Below are 17,446 nucleotides of genomic sequence, written 5' to 3'. Positions count from 1 at the left end.
TATGTTATTACATAAAATACAAGAGAAATTAACATTATTTAAGTAAAAGTTGCTTGTTGCCTTCTCCCCAAATGAAAACATGCACAAATTTTAAATTCGCCTAAGCAATCCAGTGCCTTTTACATTCGCATTTGGAGTAGACAATATACTGTGGTGATTAAGAAAGAGCACTACTGCCCTCTTGTGTTTGGGGTGGAAAGGGCTTAGTTGAGAGCATGGAAACAGCTTTTCATATAATCTTGACTTTAGAAAAAATTACTCTTTTTACAGTCACAAATCAAAAGTGGAACAAACATGAGATTTCCCTCACTCACTCACCCAAAAACACATCAAACATATCAATGCTTTTTCACTACAATTTGCTTTATTAGTGCCTTAAATCAGCAGTCAACTAGAAAGGTTTTAAAGGTACATTGTTTTTTTTTCTGTTTACACAAAAGATTGCAAAAATAGTTTGATTTCTGCATTATATATTCATAACATCTAACAATTTAAATGTAAGCTGTATCTCCTCTAATTGTTTAAAATGAAAAAAGTTATTAGTTTATATTCAGGTTACAGTAGGCATGTTTGGGCATGGAAATATTCCTGATTCTGTCGTAAGCGCCAACCTTAAACTCCAGATAAGCATTACCCCTCATTTTAGCTGTTATTTGTACCCTCTCTATGTCACCCTCACACTCTCTTGCACCAATCAAAATGTGTCTTATTTAAAGTAGTGGTTGATCTCTGCTTGACTCCCATCTCCGGTGAAAGTGTTTCATTTCACTAATGCAGAAGTGAAACAGTCTCACTGAATTCTCTGGGGCCCGTGGGAATATTCAAAACACTGCAAGAGCTAGCGAGGAATACAAACTCCAGTTAAGAACAAAGGAAATGGAAATCAATGGCAGGATATGCAGATTTTTTTGACAGCTCGACACACAACTAATCTTTTGGGAGTTTGCCCTCTGTTGCCTTTGCCAGGTTAAAAAAACAACTGAGAAGGGAAATAAAAAATGCAGTGGTGTAGAAAGGGCACACCATTGCACCTACTAGGTTTGTGTGATGGTGTTCCAAAACAATCAATAAAGAATGTACTGCAATGCAAGAAAGTCTGAATTGCCTGAGGCATGGTCATCTCTTTAAGTGCACGGCTACCAACCTCAGGAATTAATTTAAAGCTTTATTATTTAAACATTTCCCTTCCTGTCTTATGCACAGTTGTATAAGTCAGTTTGTCGACACTTGAGTAGCTTTAGGAAAGTCTCCATCTTATGGGCATCTTTCTTGAAGCAGCTGAGTAAGGTATAGTCTCTCATCATAGATTCCAGCATCTCTGGCTGCACATCGTACTGGAATAGGCCCTGTCCACTGCGGGTTGCAGTCAACGTTCCCTCATCCAACATCTGCACAAAAAACATTTGTAAGGATGACGTCAACATTAAGAAAACAAAGGGAAAAAAACACAAGAACAAAAGGTGTGTATTGTCTACCAAAGGGTTTAAAGTGAGACAGAGACGTTAAATTAGTATCCAACCTTTTGCACAAGCAGTAAAATACATGCTAGTGTGTGTTTAACTGTACTCCAGCAATGGGATTTCACCCACCTTCTTAATGAGGACCACGACCCCTTGCTCCAGACTGATCAGTTTCTCAGACACCCACTTGGTCTTGTTGAGCAGCATTTCAGGAGCGGCATCGTTGTGATCCAGTGAGGTCTGCAGGTAGACCAAAGGCTCGATCCACGACTGGACGAGCATCAGCACAGAGTGGAGCAACCATTTGTTCTGCAGGGCACGCAGGTGAAAGGTTGAAAGAAATGACTGAATGAAGGCACAAGCAATAGAAAAAAGAAATACATGACTGGCCACAAAGTTGTCCTCAGACACTAACTTACTAAAAAATACACTGCAAGACATGAAAGAACTTACTTTGCTCTACGCATGTATTGGTGGGAACATTTAAATCTGTGATCAAAAGCAATCGTGTGCCTTTCACATTAATTGTAAGATATTGATGAAGATAGAAGATATTATGCAAGATATTAATGCATGGCTTTTGATCAAGGGCTCGCCAACCACACATCAGCAGCAACAGTAGGCTGATATGTCGTGGGTGACGCCTGCTTAAATTCTGCTATAAAGAGCAGACTCCTAAGCAAGTGCGAATTACCACCGTACAAATGGCCATGGCACTCTTTTAGCAGAAAAGGCAGAGGATAAATTATTAACATAAAGAAGAGCCTTGTAATATATCTTTCAACCAGCAGTTTCAGTATAGTTTACATTTCGTCCTTACAAATATTGCTTTTGCCATTTTTGCTTGGCCTTTGTTAGTTAGAGGAGTATGACTGTAGAATATCCCATTAACCAGATTACAGTTAACATCAGCCAAGTCACGCTTCAAAGGCCTTTTTGCTGAGTGGCTCAATCATGTTTCCACCCTGCTGATCAAGCTGGCATTTATCCTTAAAGGCTGTGCCCTGTTGGACAGTAGTCAAAACCTCAGGAGGCACAGACACAAAAGAAATGTTTTGAAATATTATACAGGCAAGTATATTTATGAGATCTAAGGACCTTTCATTGTAATTAGCGCAAAACAACCCATCATTAAGCAGCTGACAGGGGCAAACATAATAAGGAGGGGAGAACTTATACTAAGCAATGTTATTGTTATAAAAAAGAAAACATGGGCTCTGAAAACCACTGCAGCTTCAAAGTGTTTTTGAGCAGGCCTGTAAATGCAAACAGTCATGCATTAGCACTACCCCAAAAACCTGCACACACACACACACATCCACTCAGATGCACAGAGACAAAAAGACACAAACAAATCCACGCACTCACATAGACATACACAAGCACCTGTACATGTATTTTGTTTGTTTGGACAAGGAAACTGCCTTTGTATACACGTATGAGCAGTGACACATTAAAGCAGAGGTGCGCACACACACACACACACACACACACATACACACACACACACACACAGCCATTGTTAACAGATAATATCAAAGCCTTGTCAAAGTAAATAAAAACATTCTGTGGTGATCAACAGCCAAGTACTCACAGATATCTGTTGGATTTCACCTTTGGAGCTGGGGATGGGTAAAGCTTTTGTGATGCATGCATAGCCTGCTTGGTTCCTCTGGAGCTGCAATGGGAACGGGATGAACATCTCCTCCTACAAACCCAGACAAGCATGGAAAAACATACACACACACACACACACACACACACACGCACACACAAAACTTACAAAATACAACAATGGGGTACGTGCATTTGCACAGACATACATATTTGTGTTGCAATATTTGACCCATTCATCCATAAGGTTTAGTATGTAGATTTAAAAAAGCTTTTGTCTTTAGTTTAGTTTACTATTAAAAAGTCATGAGCAGCACTATCCTGATTTTGTGTTTGTTTTTGGAATTCCGTTGGTTTTGGGCAACATGGGTTACACTAAAATCTAGTTTCTTAATAAAGTAGACGAGCAAGTGGATTGTTCTAATTGATTCAAAAACCTTCAGTTCTCATACGTACAGAATTACAAGAACACACAAGTAGACATATTGGGAAAACAATGACAAAAGATTTACTAAATGCAACCATTGGATACATGGCATAGTGTAGCTTTGTTCAGCAGCATGTTCTCATCTGTTAGACCTCATGCAGCGTGTTCTCAGTAACCTACGTCCTACATCATCCAATTTCAAAGACCATTTTGGATCTCAAGAGGGAAGGGGATTCAACAAGCTGCAAAACCTGTACTCCCACTGCTGCAGTATATCATTATCACATTCGTATTACTCCACTGTAGGTCTGCTCTTTCAATAAAACATCTTTGGCTCAGAAGAGAGATAGAAGATTACTTTGAAGTCTGGCAGTGAGGCGATGATCATGTCAGAATCAAAATCAAATAACACAGTTAGACAGAGTGTCTAACAGAAAGTGTTAGTGCTTTCGGTCCAGCGTATTGTAAAAAAAATAGCCAAAATAACGTTATTTTGCTCTCATTGTAGAACTCATTGCAAGTGTTGCTAGACAGCATGCTGGATTTTATGATAAATTGATAAGCAATGAGTTTTTAATTGCATATGAAAAGTAATAAATAGCTTATCAAACACAACATTCTGCATTGTTGTCACTGTAGGGGGCGTAGAGGGGCGGCTGTGGCTCAGTGGTAGAGCGGTTGCCTGCCAATCGGAAGGTTGGCGGTTCGATCCCTTGCCCTGTAGTCCCATGTCGAAGCCTTGGGCAAGACACTGAACCCCGAGTTAACCCGATGCTGCGCATCGGAGAGTGAATGTGTGTGAGTGTTTAGCTGATGAGCAGGTGGCACCTTGTACGGCAGCCTCGGCCACAGTATATGAGTGTGTGTGAATGGTAAATGGTTCCCGTATGATGTAAAAGTGCTTTGAGTAGTCGTTAAGACTAGAAAAGCGCTATATAAATACTGCACATTTACTGTAGCCTTGGCCTATGGCTGTTTCTACAGCACTGCTTATCAAAATGCTGATTTCACATTTCATAAAACTCTTCTAAAAAAAAACAACTTACGTCCAACATGATTGGATAAGAATATTCCCAACAATGAATAGGTTATATAGCTAATGGATTTTTTTTACATTGCCTTTGAATTGAATGGTCTCCTTATTGGCACAATGAATATAAAGTTCTATTGCTATGCAATTCTCAGTGTGAAAAGTGATTCCGTTTCTCCTGAGGCTGTACACACACTACGGGCCTTTACTGTAAGAGTCCTTTTTTTCCCATGCAGTACACAAGGCTAAAGATTCATTTAAGGGTAGTGGTCGGCGTTACTCACAAACAAAGAGCATGATTCTTCTGAGACACGGTAGATCAGCTCAGCATGCTGGATGACTCGGTCTAGAAGTTTCTCTTGGGAGATGGAGGGGCAGCGGGAGAGGCTACCCTGCTCTTCCCTACAGTCTAGCGGGAGGCTTACGGTAAGAAGATATGGCAAGAGCAAGATCGCCCACACACACCGCTGCATACCTGAAAACAACAACATACAGATGTTACAAATAATCATGCAAACATGCACAAAAACCCAATCATTTGATATAATTTCATTTTTTTTTTAAAGATTGTTAGGCCTTTATTTCTGACAGGACAGGTTTAGACATGAAAGGGGAGAGAGAGAGAAGGGGAATGACACGCAGCAAAGGGCTGCAGTTTGGAACCGAAACCGCAGCCGCTGCGTCAGGGACTGAGCCTCTGTATGTGGGCGCACACTCTACCACGTGTGCTAACCAGGCGCCCAATCATCCAATATCTTTATTGTCTGCTGGCATACTGCCTTCTTTTTATTAGTTGCGTGAATCAAAATCACTGCTCGACTAAATAAACGGGTGTAATTTCTTTCAATACAATTACAAAACAACTGTCTTTCTATTTAAATGCCTTACCTGTCACCATGTGCATTTTGTCAGTAGTCATCAAGTCCTTCCTAGATTTCCTGTCACGCTGACCCCATTTATAAAGCCTGACCAGGCCATGAATAAAAGAAAAGGTCATTTTGGTCTTGCGTAGGTTTTTGGAAAAAAATAGTGGTCAACCCAAAGCAATGCATTACGTTTCTTAGGCATAACACCAGGATGGAAACTATAGTTAGGAGTGTTGATCTAAATATCTTTGTTTCCTAAATTAAAGTTAAGAACTGGGAGTTTTTCTAAATATATATTTGACAAAATGAAATCTGTACCAGCTGATTTAAAAAAATAAATCCAAATAAGTGTTTTGGACATTCCTATTCCAGCATCCTGGTGCCATTGATTAATAATCCAAGAATAAAGACTGAGACTGATTACAGATGTCAAACAACAGCTCAAAAAATAAATAGGCTGAAAAATCCCTTCTTTTAGCTAGGCTAAGGATGTAATGTAGATACATGCATGACAGAGAAGGCTGCAGAAAAGACAGCGTAGAACTGTAATAGGCACAACAAAGAGGGCCTGAAAGAATTAGATTCATAAATCACTGAAATCTTACAAAAACCCTCAAATCTTTTTCTTTTGCTTTTGACATTCATATCCCATTCTGCTTAGAAAGCCATGGGTCTGTGAGAGTAGGTCTAGCCAAAAGCTATAGTTTCCCAAATGTAATGACTGTGTTTAGCTGTAGAAGAAAACACTTGTTTAGTAGTAATTATTTATTTTGGATAAGATTTACAGGACATTCTTGCCTTGTACACATACAATTGAATGTTATTATCTTTATAAACATACTTAAAATAAATCAGGATACTAAATAAGAGTGTAAGTGTCTTTCAATGAGAACAAACCATGAAGAGAGGGACAATATTCAATAGGCTTGAGCTCAAATTTAATTTCCTTAGCAGAGCATGATTAGGGATGAGTTAAAGACAGACAGGGGATCAGAAAGGGGCTGCTGATGGGTGTCGAGTTACTGATTCTCAAGACACCTGAAGCTTCATGTCGCAGTCAGTCTTTTCAATATGAAACAATGTTCTTTTCTCATCACCTTTTCCTTCTCCATCTCCTTGGCTTAAGTACACCTTTCTAAAAAACATCTTGTTTTCTCCGGCCTCCTCGTGTTAAATCCTTTGTAGCCCAAGCTTTTACAGGTTTAACCTAATTTCTTGTATGCATTCACAAGGCATTTAAGGTTTAGTTCAAGCATGTTTGTGCAACCACACTTTACACTATGGGGTTGCTTTTGGCACACATTAATGAGGGCAGGCATGAAAATAAAACCACATCTAGCAAGCGTCTGCCATTACCAGTATGCTGATGTAGTGTTAATGAAAGTGTCTGGAACTACAGAGGCTGATAATGGAAAGGAAACGTGGTCCGTTGTATGGCCACAACAAAGATAGACCTGTAAGTGATTTGTGCTGCAGTGATAGATAGAAAGCGACAGAGACAAAAAGAGAGACTCAACATTATTAAACACACAATACAACACTAGTAACACTACATAAACAAAACAAATTAATAGAGAACTATACAGAATTAAATCGTTATGGGTTGAGGTTAGTATGACCTTACTGCACACTACATATTTGGATTATGTTAATGACTTAAGTTTACATACTAATTTACCGCATGTTGTCACCGTAGGCTATATGATATTACTCCATTATCAATAATAGCACACAAAATAAAATAATAGTTCAATTTAACTATTACTTTATTTTTATATTTAACATGTAACATTTAAATTGCTGTTCAATGTCCGTAATTGTAGTTCCCACCTGTCATTGTTTTGCTGGGGACAAGTGTGAGTGTAACAGACCCAGGGTAACATGTGCAACAGTTAAATGGGGGGGTCAGCTGCTGAACCCAGAGTTAGTGATGTTGGATGGACAGAAGGCCTACACTGTCCTCCCGTATTGGTGCTCTTAAAGAAGATTAGGCTATTTAAAGAGAAATTGTAGCCCGCAGGACAGGACTGGCGTACGCGACTAATGAAGAAAGGACATTGGTATCTTTGGCCTTGCAAACCCACCCAAGATGGATCCACAGGTGGATTGCCTACTGGGTGGTAAAATGCTAAATGTTGAAATGCGAGCGGCGAGTTCTACATTTCTTCAAGAGCTTTGACTTTCACTCAGTGCGCGTGAGGCCTTTCTGCTGTTTGTGACACGAATCCTTGAAATGACTGCAGAGCTTCTTTCAGATAAAAAATGTTTGGAACAATGTGGAAGCGCAGTGGGACTGAGATGTCGAGTGGACTGGTTTGGTATACTGGGACAGAGAGGCTGAGTGGACTAGTTGCTTTGAGAATAGACGAGCGGAGACATGGAAGAAGGCCTTCAGAAGACCGTTCAGACGGGTGAGTACCACCAAAGACTTATAAAGAGCACTGTCTCTTTGAAAGACGTTAATGGCGTTGTGTTGTGCAAAAGCTGCATCTCTCTTTGCTGGCTTGTTAGTGTGTGTATTATTGATACCCGTTGTCTGCTTTGGTGAATTATTCTACTGTTAAATACGTAAGAAGTGAAGTTAATTCATTCCCTTGCACCCGCCGTGGTCTCGTTGCATTGGTGGTCATTGTGGGATTGTCCAGCTAACAATATTTGGTTCCCAGAACATTCGTTTTTGGTTGCGGGAACGTTTCCTAATATTTAGGTTTCGGTGTGTTTTGGTTGCAACAGATTTTTTTAACGTTCAGGGAACGTTAGTTTTTGGTTATGTACGAGTGTTCTCAGAACGTTTCCCTAACGTTCTTTTTTACATTCCCCTAACCTTTAAAAAAACTCAAACAACTATGATATCAATTTCATTGTTAGCCTACTTTAAACTGTCTGTGCATGAGCAGGAATGAATTACTATACATTAGCAGGAAAACACAGGCAAAATTGATGTGATTTAAAACTTTAATTTATAATATAAAAAATACAAAAAATACACATACACAAATCAGAATCAGTTTTGTTGGCATTATAGACACAATAATGCAAATGTAGTGTGCAATATGCATACTGGAATGATAAAGTACCGTATTTTAAAACATTAGTCACACTGGACTATAGTTGCATTTAAATATAAATGTATTTTACAAAAGCCAAGTCCCTGTGACTATAAGTCACAGGACCAGCCAAACTATGAAAAAAAAGTGACTTATAGTCTGGAAAATACAGTATGTAATGTGCGAATAAGTGGGGATGAACCCACTTATTCGCAGTTCAGAAGAGTGATGGCAGTGTGAATGAAGCTGTTCTTGTGTCTGGTGGTTTTTGTGTGCAGGGATCTGAAACACCTGCAAAGATGAGGAGGCAGTAGGATGGTAGCAGCGTAGAAGATGGCCAACAGCTCTTGTGAAAGGCCATGCTTCCTGCGAAAAAATAGTGCTCCATGGTTTTGAAGGCGCAGTCCTTCTCAGCTGATCTAAAAAGAAAGAAACAATAGTTTGACATGTCATACAAAGAATGAACCGGTTGACAAAGTCAAATTAAAGTCAAATTAAAACCTCATCAGCCAAGCTAAGCATTACTGATTTGAACTATAAAATAAAACCTGCCTGTTATAACCCTGCATTTTGTCAGGTCTTGGAAGCCATTCTCTGCCTTTTTGCCCCCTAGGCTATACAGTTTTAAAACATCATTGGTTGCACCACTCGCCGTAGCATGCAGCAGATGGCAGTACATCCAGTTGAACCTCCAAGGCTTGTCAGGAAAAGTTGCTGTAAAACATAGAAAAACACACATTATACATCTAGAGCAAATTAGAGAGCTTGTAAAATCTCATTTTGTAAGAGAAGTCAATTAGGTTATAATGATAATTGAAGTTATGCAATTATATAGTGTTAATCTTAGGGCAGGACTATGGCCACTTAATTACCATTTAGTTCCTCTTCTCCTGTTGACCGAGACTCCCGTCAAGCTCCTGCAGCTTTGTGACTGTTGAGCAGGGCGACAGCAACATGTCATCGACTGGAGCAAAGGGAGCTGACAGGGCGCTCCTAAAGAGCATGAGCATCAGCTCATCTATCTTCTCCTCAAATGCATCCATCTTCTGTGCCATGCAGGTAACGGATGTCCTCATGGCTATGGAAACATTTATGTTGTTAGTTTTGTTGTTATGCATTATGTACTTATATGTGAACAACTTAAGTGAGTCTTCCTACCTCTCATTTCCATCTCCATGGTTGAGCCACCTCCCTTTTGTGTGATGATGTTCTACTGTTAACAACAAAAAAGTTAAAGTTTCTCTCAAGTTCTTTGTCATGCAATTGTATTTAATTGGAAAAAATTCAAAACCACTGTACCGTCAAATGGGTCCCAATTTTGAATTAAGACATAAAGTTTTGTTTTTTTTCCTCTTTTTAATCAACATTAGCATGGGTATGAAAACCTATTCTAGCCACTGTATGCTGTTACGTTAGACAATCGCTTGTCTTGCAACTTCCATGTAGGTGGTGGAGGCATGGACGTCTGGAAGAGAAACAAAAAAATGTGAATGTATACAGTCAGTGTAAACATTGTATGTGACAGGATTTCTGCATTGTAGCTCAGAGACTTTTTAATAGGGAGACTCAGCATCCTAAGAAATGCATGGGGTTAGTTTGTAAAGCCAGTATGGCAGCTGTACAGCCTACACTACGTCCCTTCCTGTATGCTTTCCCCTTCACTTAGCATGCCGATAACTGCCTAAAGTGCGTTGCAATATGACCACAGAGTGACTTGCCTAAAATGACTTTGATTGTAGTGGCTTTATTTACTGTACACTAAAACTAATTGAAATAATTGGTAAATCTTATTTGTAACAAGAACCCAAGCAGCTTAACACAATGACACAAAACATACAATGCTCCAAAGCAGACACGTTGTGCACAGCAGCAAATAAAGTGCAATATACTGTACAGTACATGCTGTCCATTTGAAGCACAACTCTTGCCAAAATGCAACCTAGGATCTTGTACCCGGGTCAAACGTTTGTTTAAATGCTAAATTAGTTTGGAAGCGACACTTTTATTTCTCACCAAGGGCTCCACACAAACTCCAGAATTGAGGACTTTGTTTGCACACAGAGTTTACCAAAAACAAATGATTTTGAGCAACTCTATGCTTGACTGGCAAGATGGCGACGAGGGGAAAAAACAACTGCTAGCTAAAGTGAGTTCTTCACTTCAGCTAAACTTTTCTTTTTGTAAAACCTGATCAAAACCGGAATATAACAAAGCCCTACAAGGTAAGAGCTTAAGGTTAAACCACAAACCCTGTCATTACAACCACAAAATCATTAAACTGTAAAGTATTTCACTTACTTTTTTTGTGAAATTGTGAAGCTAGCGTGGTCCGGTCCTGTAGCTGTGTCTTCAACACGGAAGGACTTGAATCTGTCACCTCAGAGCAGAGGTCTTCCCCCTACTGGCGTGGGGGTTGTAACAGTTCGATTGGTAAACCGAGACACTTGTTAGAAGTGAAATTGTGAAAATCGTTCTCTTGATAGATTCTTGTTTTAAATTATTTTTACTAATACAGTTAAAAATCCGAAGTCAAGCACAAAAGTATTGTTTTAAGCTAAATTACTAAAATTACTTTAGTATCTACGTTAAGCTCTTGCCCTGACAAGAAAAAGGAGGGAAAGCTTAGCTTCCTGTCCTCCTCAGTTCTGACAATCATTACAACACACTTTTTAGCATCAAATTTGATGTCATACTGTAGCCCATAGTTTAAGCAGACTCTGAGTAGTTGCTGTAGGCCAGCACTATATGTAGAAATAACAATTAAATCATCTGCTTACATCAGATGATTAATACGGCTATCCCCCAAAATACATCCAGTTTTACACACTTCTAATGTTCTAGCAACATCATCCATATAAAATTAAAAAGAAAAGGTGACAATATTCTCCCTTGTCTAACCCCATTGGTAACTGGGAAAGGAGCCAACGTTGTTTTCCCCCATCTAGCTTACATAGTTTGATGGGAGGACCAAAAATGCAAGATACATATTAGGTATTGGGGGACCCCTCGCTTAAGCAAAAGTAAAGTAGAACTGACGTAACAGCTGTTTATATATTATGTATAACGCTGTTATGTTGCTGATGTTGTTCCAGTAGTGTATACATTGATACGGAGTACAATGTGGGGAGGCTCTCCCTAGCTAAGATACAGCACTTAACGATCAAGTTTCCCTGGGGAGCAAACTGGCACGGAGTGGGTGAACAACCAGACTCTGATAAATGACGTACGGGATGCATGCTAATCCTGACATTGACATTAGCTTTTGAGCCTGGAGTGAATCGTTGTTGAATGTTACCTGACAATTTGATTCTGATTCAATATCGATTTTTTTTGATTCAAAAACCATTCTCGATTTAAATAAATAAACTCTTAGATATACAGAGTCAGTTGCAAAGGATCTATTCATGTCCGCTGTATAATTTCACTAGAGCATATTCCTATTCAAAATCCTGCCCTTTAACTTTGAGGCTGCTGCTTCTCGCTCCATACTGTACTTTGTGCTACTAGTACCACTCTGTCATGTAGAGTGTCTGTTATTCTCTCCAGGGGTCCTTCAGCTGCACAGTGCGCTTAAATGAAAATTCAGTCTCACACAGATTTAGTATGTTGGTGGCAAATTGTGTACTTAAGTATACCATTTTTGGCTTGTTCTACTAGTCAAACATATGATTTGTTTGTATCACACGGTTTGTACATGAGTGATTTCATGTTGTTTTTTTGTTCGGAACAATATCTTCAACAAAAACATTAATATGCCTTAGTGATTGGAAAAAGATTTCCTTCCAATTTGTAAGGCCATGATTGCATGCCATGTCTGTCATGATATCCATGTCTGTCATGATATCCATGTCTGTCATGCTATATATATGCCTGCAAGAGTAAATGCCCACTCTACCCCCTCACACATTATATTGGGAAGAGTACAAACATGCATATTAGAAATTCTGGTCCTGACTGGCTCCACACGCTTGCTGATAGTTGATTGGCAGCTACTGAATTGGGACATATTGCTCCCTTCTTTGTGGTCGGAAAGAGTTTTAGTGCTTTATTTATGCGTGTGTGGGTGTTTGTGTGCTTGAGAGAGGGAGAACAGTGAGAAGGAAGACAGCAGTTCATATCTTAGAATGGCTCAGTGAACAAAAGGCAAATGTAATGTCAGGAGTATAATTGTAGTTGCATAAAGGATGCAATATATATATATATATATATATATACACACACACACACACACACAGAGGAAAAGAAGTATTTAAACATCCTGCTATTTTTCAAGTTCTCCCACTTAGAAATCATGGAGGGGTATAAAAGTGCTGTCATTGTAGGTGCATGTCCACTGTGAGAGACATAATCTCAAAACAAAATATCCAGAAATCACAATGTATGATTTAAAAAAAACAAAAAAAATATTTTAGGAGTCATGTGGTCAGATGAGACCGAAATAGAACTTTTTGGTCATAATTCCACTAACCGTGTTTGGGGGAAGAAGAATCCTGAGTACTATCCCAAGAACACCATCCCTACTGTGAAGGGTGGGGGTGCTAGCATCATGCTTTGGGGGTGTTTTTCTGCACATGGGACAGGGCGACTTCACTGTATTAAGGAGAGGATGACCGGGGCCTTGTAATGCGAGATTTTGGGGAACAACCTCCTTCCCTCAGTTAGAGCATTGAAGATGGGTCGAGGCTGGGTCTTCCAACATGACAATGACCCAAAGCACACAGCCAGGAGAACCAAGGAGGGGCTCTGTAAGAAGCATATCAAGGTTCTGGCGTGGCCTAGCCAGTCTCCAGACCTAAACCCAATAGAGAATCTTTGGAGGGAGCTCAAAGTCCGTGTTTCTCAGCGACAGCCCAGTAACCTGACTGATCTAGAGAAGATCTGTGTGGAGGAGTGGGCCCAGAATCATTTCTGCACTGTGTGCAATCCTGGTGAAAAACTACAGGAAACGTTTGACCTCTGGAATTGCATACAAAGGCTACTACCAAATATTAACTTTGATTTTCCCAGGTGTTCAAATACTTATTTGCAGTTGTATCATACGAATAAATAGTTTAAATTTTTTTATTTATTTAGATTATGTCTCTCACATTTTCTCACATATTGCCACTGGTTGTTTGCCAAATATAACAATAATACTGGAATTAATAATGTTTACTATTTGATGTTCTGTTTGCCATCATGTTTTAAACTATATTTATATTCATCATAATCTTGTATTACTGTATTGTATGTATTTAGCTCTCCCTTGAAATCTTTTACTTTTGCGTTATTGAGTGTCCTGCAAAAGGTGGTTTGTTCAGCTGAACATAAATTAAGTGGCTTCCTAACCTGCCAAAGGGATATTTACACCAGGCGCTACAAGAACAAGGCTAGAAGGCCGGCACTGAGAAACTCAGGCGGAGTTTCTATCCCCCCAGTAGGTTTTGTCCCGATCATGATATTACGATACGATCCGATACACTGAGCACAATGATACATTGTGCTGCATACTGCATACATCACAAACCGTGGATAGTAATCTATCAGATTAAAAAATACCAGTCGATAAATAGAAAACTGTTGATCAATAAACCTAGCTGGTGCAATGGTAGTAGTACACATTTACAAGACACATTTAATAAATATAAAAAATAAAAATTTATTACTACTAGTCAGTTGTAGTGATGCCGTAATTAGTCGACATAGTCAGCCATTAATATAAGTCAACGGCCATTTTTTCTAGTTGACGTGTTTTACTGTTGTTTATTTTTGGTCTCTCATTTCAAACACCTCACTATAAAATGCTACACTATAACCTCCCCACCAGTATATGTTTGATATGAAAAATGGCGGAGGCAGGGGAGTCCTTCAAATCAAGTCCGAGAGTTAGACCCAAAGCATGCAAGGTATGGGAGTATTTCAGGCCAACTGGTAAAACAGTGGACTGTACACGCTGTCAAACTTCACTTGCTTATCACGGATGCATGAGCACTTAAAAAAGGAAACACAGGAGTTTTTCAAGATGCGCCCACAAAAAAAAGACAACATAAGTTTATGATTATTACTGAAACAGTGAGCTAGTCTGTCCTGATTAACTCTTTAGAAGTGCAATGACTGTCTTTAGATGTTAAACAGGCTACTAAGACTTTGGTAGTAAACCCTGCGTGCCTGCCTGCTTTCAGCGTGATTCATTATTAGGCAGAGCTAAGCGGAGGGAGCTGAGCAATGCGTACTAGCCTAGTCCAGACTATGGTATAGCCCAAGGGCTCCTGCTCACTGCCTGCGTGGCGTTTCTGTTGCTTTGGATGTGCGGCTGCATAGCGTTTTCTGTCTTTGCACACCAGAAACGAGTCTTTACATTGATTTACTAGCAGTACTAAACTTTGTTATACGTACTGGTTTGATTACAGCAAAGCCAAAGTAACATTCAAGTTATTTTTATTGTTTATGGCACAGGTGACATTTCATGTTTTGGCCCTTCATTTAAATTCAAATTAAATTGTACACAACGGAATAACAACACTTAATTTCTTTTTTTTTTATAAATACGTTGAAAGATTAGTTGTTAGAAAATGAGTTGTTAGTGGCAGCACTAGTCAGTTGCCAACATTATTAAACATGGAGCACGGCCCGGGTTGCAGCAGAGCAACGCCACCGGAAGATTGTGTGTGTGTGTGTGTGTGTGTGTGTATATATAGTTATTACTGTCTTAATGCGTACATTGAAAGAACTGACAGATTACATTTCACTGGAATTGTATTTTTTTTTTTATCTCATGTAATAAATAATAAATTGATTGAACGTATGATTCAGTGTTTAAGATTGACAAGAATGCAGCAGATTCCAACAGCATGGCACGTACAGCTGATGCCTGCTTTTCTTCCCAGCTTTCTTGTTGTATATGTGCAACAGTAAAACAACTAGTGGTATTAAAACGCACGGTATTGTTTTCTGCTTTTCAGGCTTCAAAGGAACAAAGTTACTTGTTCAGTCAGCTCTCACCCACACTGTAGCTACCAACGGAATTGCACTTATTTGTCTGGGCTGATAAATTATCATATCATTTTATGAGCAAAAAAACCCAGCTGGATGATGAGCCTCAGGTCTCTTCCGTGGCTATCTTATTTGTTCATGAGACGAGTGAAATAGCAAAAACTGGCTTTTTCTAATGAGAAGTTTGCGATACAGAGAGACACTTATTTTCCTAGTGCAATACCAACAATCCTGGGGCAACTGAGCAAACCACACATTAGTGTTTAATACCACTTTATAAGCGTCGCAGTTGGGTCATTGTGTGTGTGAGTGTATTTGCATTTGCATGCTGACAAGCATATGTGCATAATTTGTTTGTATCCTCTGCGTGAAGAACACAAATACAATGTGAATGGGCTTAAAATAATTAACAATGTCTTATAACTTTTGATCAAACATTAGCAGTTGCACAGAAGACATTTGCTTTAACTATTCAGGGGTTTTTATAGTGTGTGTGTGTGTGTGTGTGTGTGTGTGTGTGTGTGTGTGTGTGTGTGTGTGTGTGTGTGTGTGTGTGTGTGTGTGTGTGTGTGTGTGTGTGTGTGTGTGTGTGTGTGTGTGTGTGTGTGTGTGTGTGTGTGTGTGTGTGTGTGTGTGTGTGTGTGTGTGTGTGTGTGTGTGTGTGTGTGTGTGTGTGTGTGTGTGTGTGTGTGTGTGTGTGTCAAAGATTTCCTGCATTTTGGTATATTTAAAGGCACCGAGTTATGTTGTAAACGTCTATTTCGAAGAAACACAAAATTATCTTGGCATTTTTAAATCTAAAAATATAATGGGATATAAAGCACTAAGTAGGGATGGGGATCGTTCATTTTAAAAGTCAAAGTGTCTTTATTAGTCTCCCTAAGGAAAAATCTCTTCTGGACACTGGGAAAAATTGCTGCAAGAGTTACAACAGAGACTCAACAAGCACAGGATTAAGACAATTAAAAGACAAATGTTCAGTAAACATATGGACTAATCAAAGAGCTGTGCAAATTACCATCTTCTATACTCGTGCAAAAAAGCCATCTTCCTACATTCTTCTGTTCTCACATCCATGATTTACAAACACTGAAAAATGTGCATTCACTCTTCAATTCATATCTTTACATACATTCAGTCACAGATATACATTAAATAATTCATAGTCATACGTTCATTGCTGCTCATTAATGAGCTTGACTGCGAGAGGAACAAATGAGGGCTTATACCTGTTACATTTGCACAGGGGATATTTGCACCTCTTTCCTGAGTTCAACAGCTCAAACTCTGAAGACAACACAAGAGAGTAAACAGAAGGGTCTTAGCCTGCCTGATTGTTTCCGGATCAGAAAGCTCCTGCAGATTGAGAGGTGCAGGTGTTTTCATAATTTTATCTGCCATCTTAACCAGATAAAAAATCAGAGTTTTGGAATTTGAATGTCAAATTCCCGAACAGGCTGGTAACACCATAGCGAAGAATTGACTCTGTTGTTGCTGTATATAAGATTAACATGATAATTTTGCAGGCCCCAAACACTCTAAGTCTGTGCAAAAAAGTGGAAACGCTGATGAGTTCTGGCACAGATATTTGTTACATGTGAGCGCCAGCTGAGGTTATTATAAATATAAACTCCTAGATATTTAAACGACACCTCCTGATGTCTTGACCATGGATGGCCACGTGGCTCTGATCTCCAGCTGATCTGGGGTCTTCATCATTTCCACAGTTTTGCTTGCGTAAATATTTAGTTGGTGTGAATCACACCAGTTGAAAAACTTGCTGGAGCAAAGTGAGAAAGACAGTGTCATCTCAAAATGTTAGTATATGTTGGTTTGCCTCAGAGCTGATCAGTCATTGGTGTACAGTGTAAACAAACAGGGTGAACTGACACACCCTTGTGGGGGTGCCTGAACCTTCTGTGACCTGGGATTAACACTTAACTGAACTGATTTCCTAAGCAGGGTGTCTGGCTGTATTGAGTTCAGAAGTTATTGAATGCAACTAACTTAGAGAGTAATACCGTGTGAGA

At 39.3% G+C, this 17,446-nt stretch overlaps 1 protein-coding gene and 1 long non-coding RNA gene across 2 annotated transcripts in view; one reads left to right on the top strand and one right to left on the bottom strand.

Annotated features, from left to right (window-relative positions):
- Positions 1-352: 352 nt before the first annotated feature.
- Positions 353-5,476, bottom strand: smtla (somatolactin alpha). Its single transcript, XM_034866894.1, has 5 exons — positions 5,420-5,476; positions 4,816-5,006; positions 3,055-3,168; positions 1,590-1,769; positions 353-1,388 (listed from the first exon to the last, which is right to left on the bottom strand). The coding sequence occupies exons 1-5, from the start codon at positions 5,448-5,450 to the stop codon at positions 1,194-1,196; spliced, it is 711 nt and encodes a 236-aa protein (XP_034722785.1). The 5' UTR covers positions 5,451-5,476; the 3' UTR covers positions 353-1,193.
- Positions 5,477-7,237: 1,761 nt separating this feature from the next.
- Positions 7,238-17,446, top strand: part of LOC117941783 — a 27,261-nt gene continuing 17,052 nt past the window's right edge. Inside the window, exon 1 of the long non-coding RNA XR_004655975.1 lies at positions 7,238-7,808. This is a non-coding gene — a long non-coding RNA (uncharacterized LOC117941783). The remainder of the gene's footprint in view (positions 7,809-17,446) is intronic.

The sequence above is a fragment of the Etheostoma cragini genome, chromosome 3 (genome assembly GCF_013103735.1).
Source record: "Etheostoma cragini isolate CJK2018 chromosome 3, CSU_Ecrag_1.0, whole genome shotgun sequence".
NCBI lineage: Eukaryota > Metazoa > Chordata > Actinopteri > Perciformes > Percidae > Etheostoma > Etheostoma cragini.
The sequence above is the reverse complement of the archived record's forward strand: the minus strand, read 5'-3'. Positions and strand labels throughout refer to the sequence as shown.

Bases quoted from the DNA above. Each gene is read 5' to 3' on its own strand.
- smtla (XM_034866894.1), bottom strand. From the start codon at position 5,450: ATGACTACTGACAAAATGCACATGGTGACAG. The intron at 5,007-5,419 runs GTAAGGCATTTA...TGTTGTTTTCAG, and splicing joins CAAAATGCACATGGTGACAG to GTATGCAGCGGTGTGTGTGG. The intron at 3,169-4,815 runs GTGAGTAACGCC...CTGGGTTTGTAG, and splicing joins AAGAATCATGCTCTTTGTTT to GAGGAGATGTTCATCCCGTT.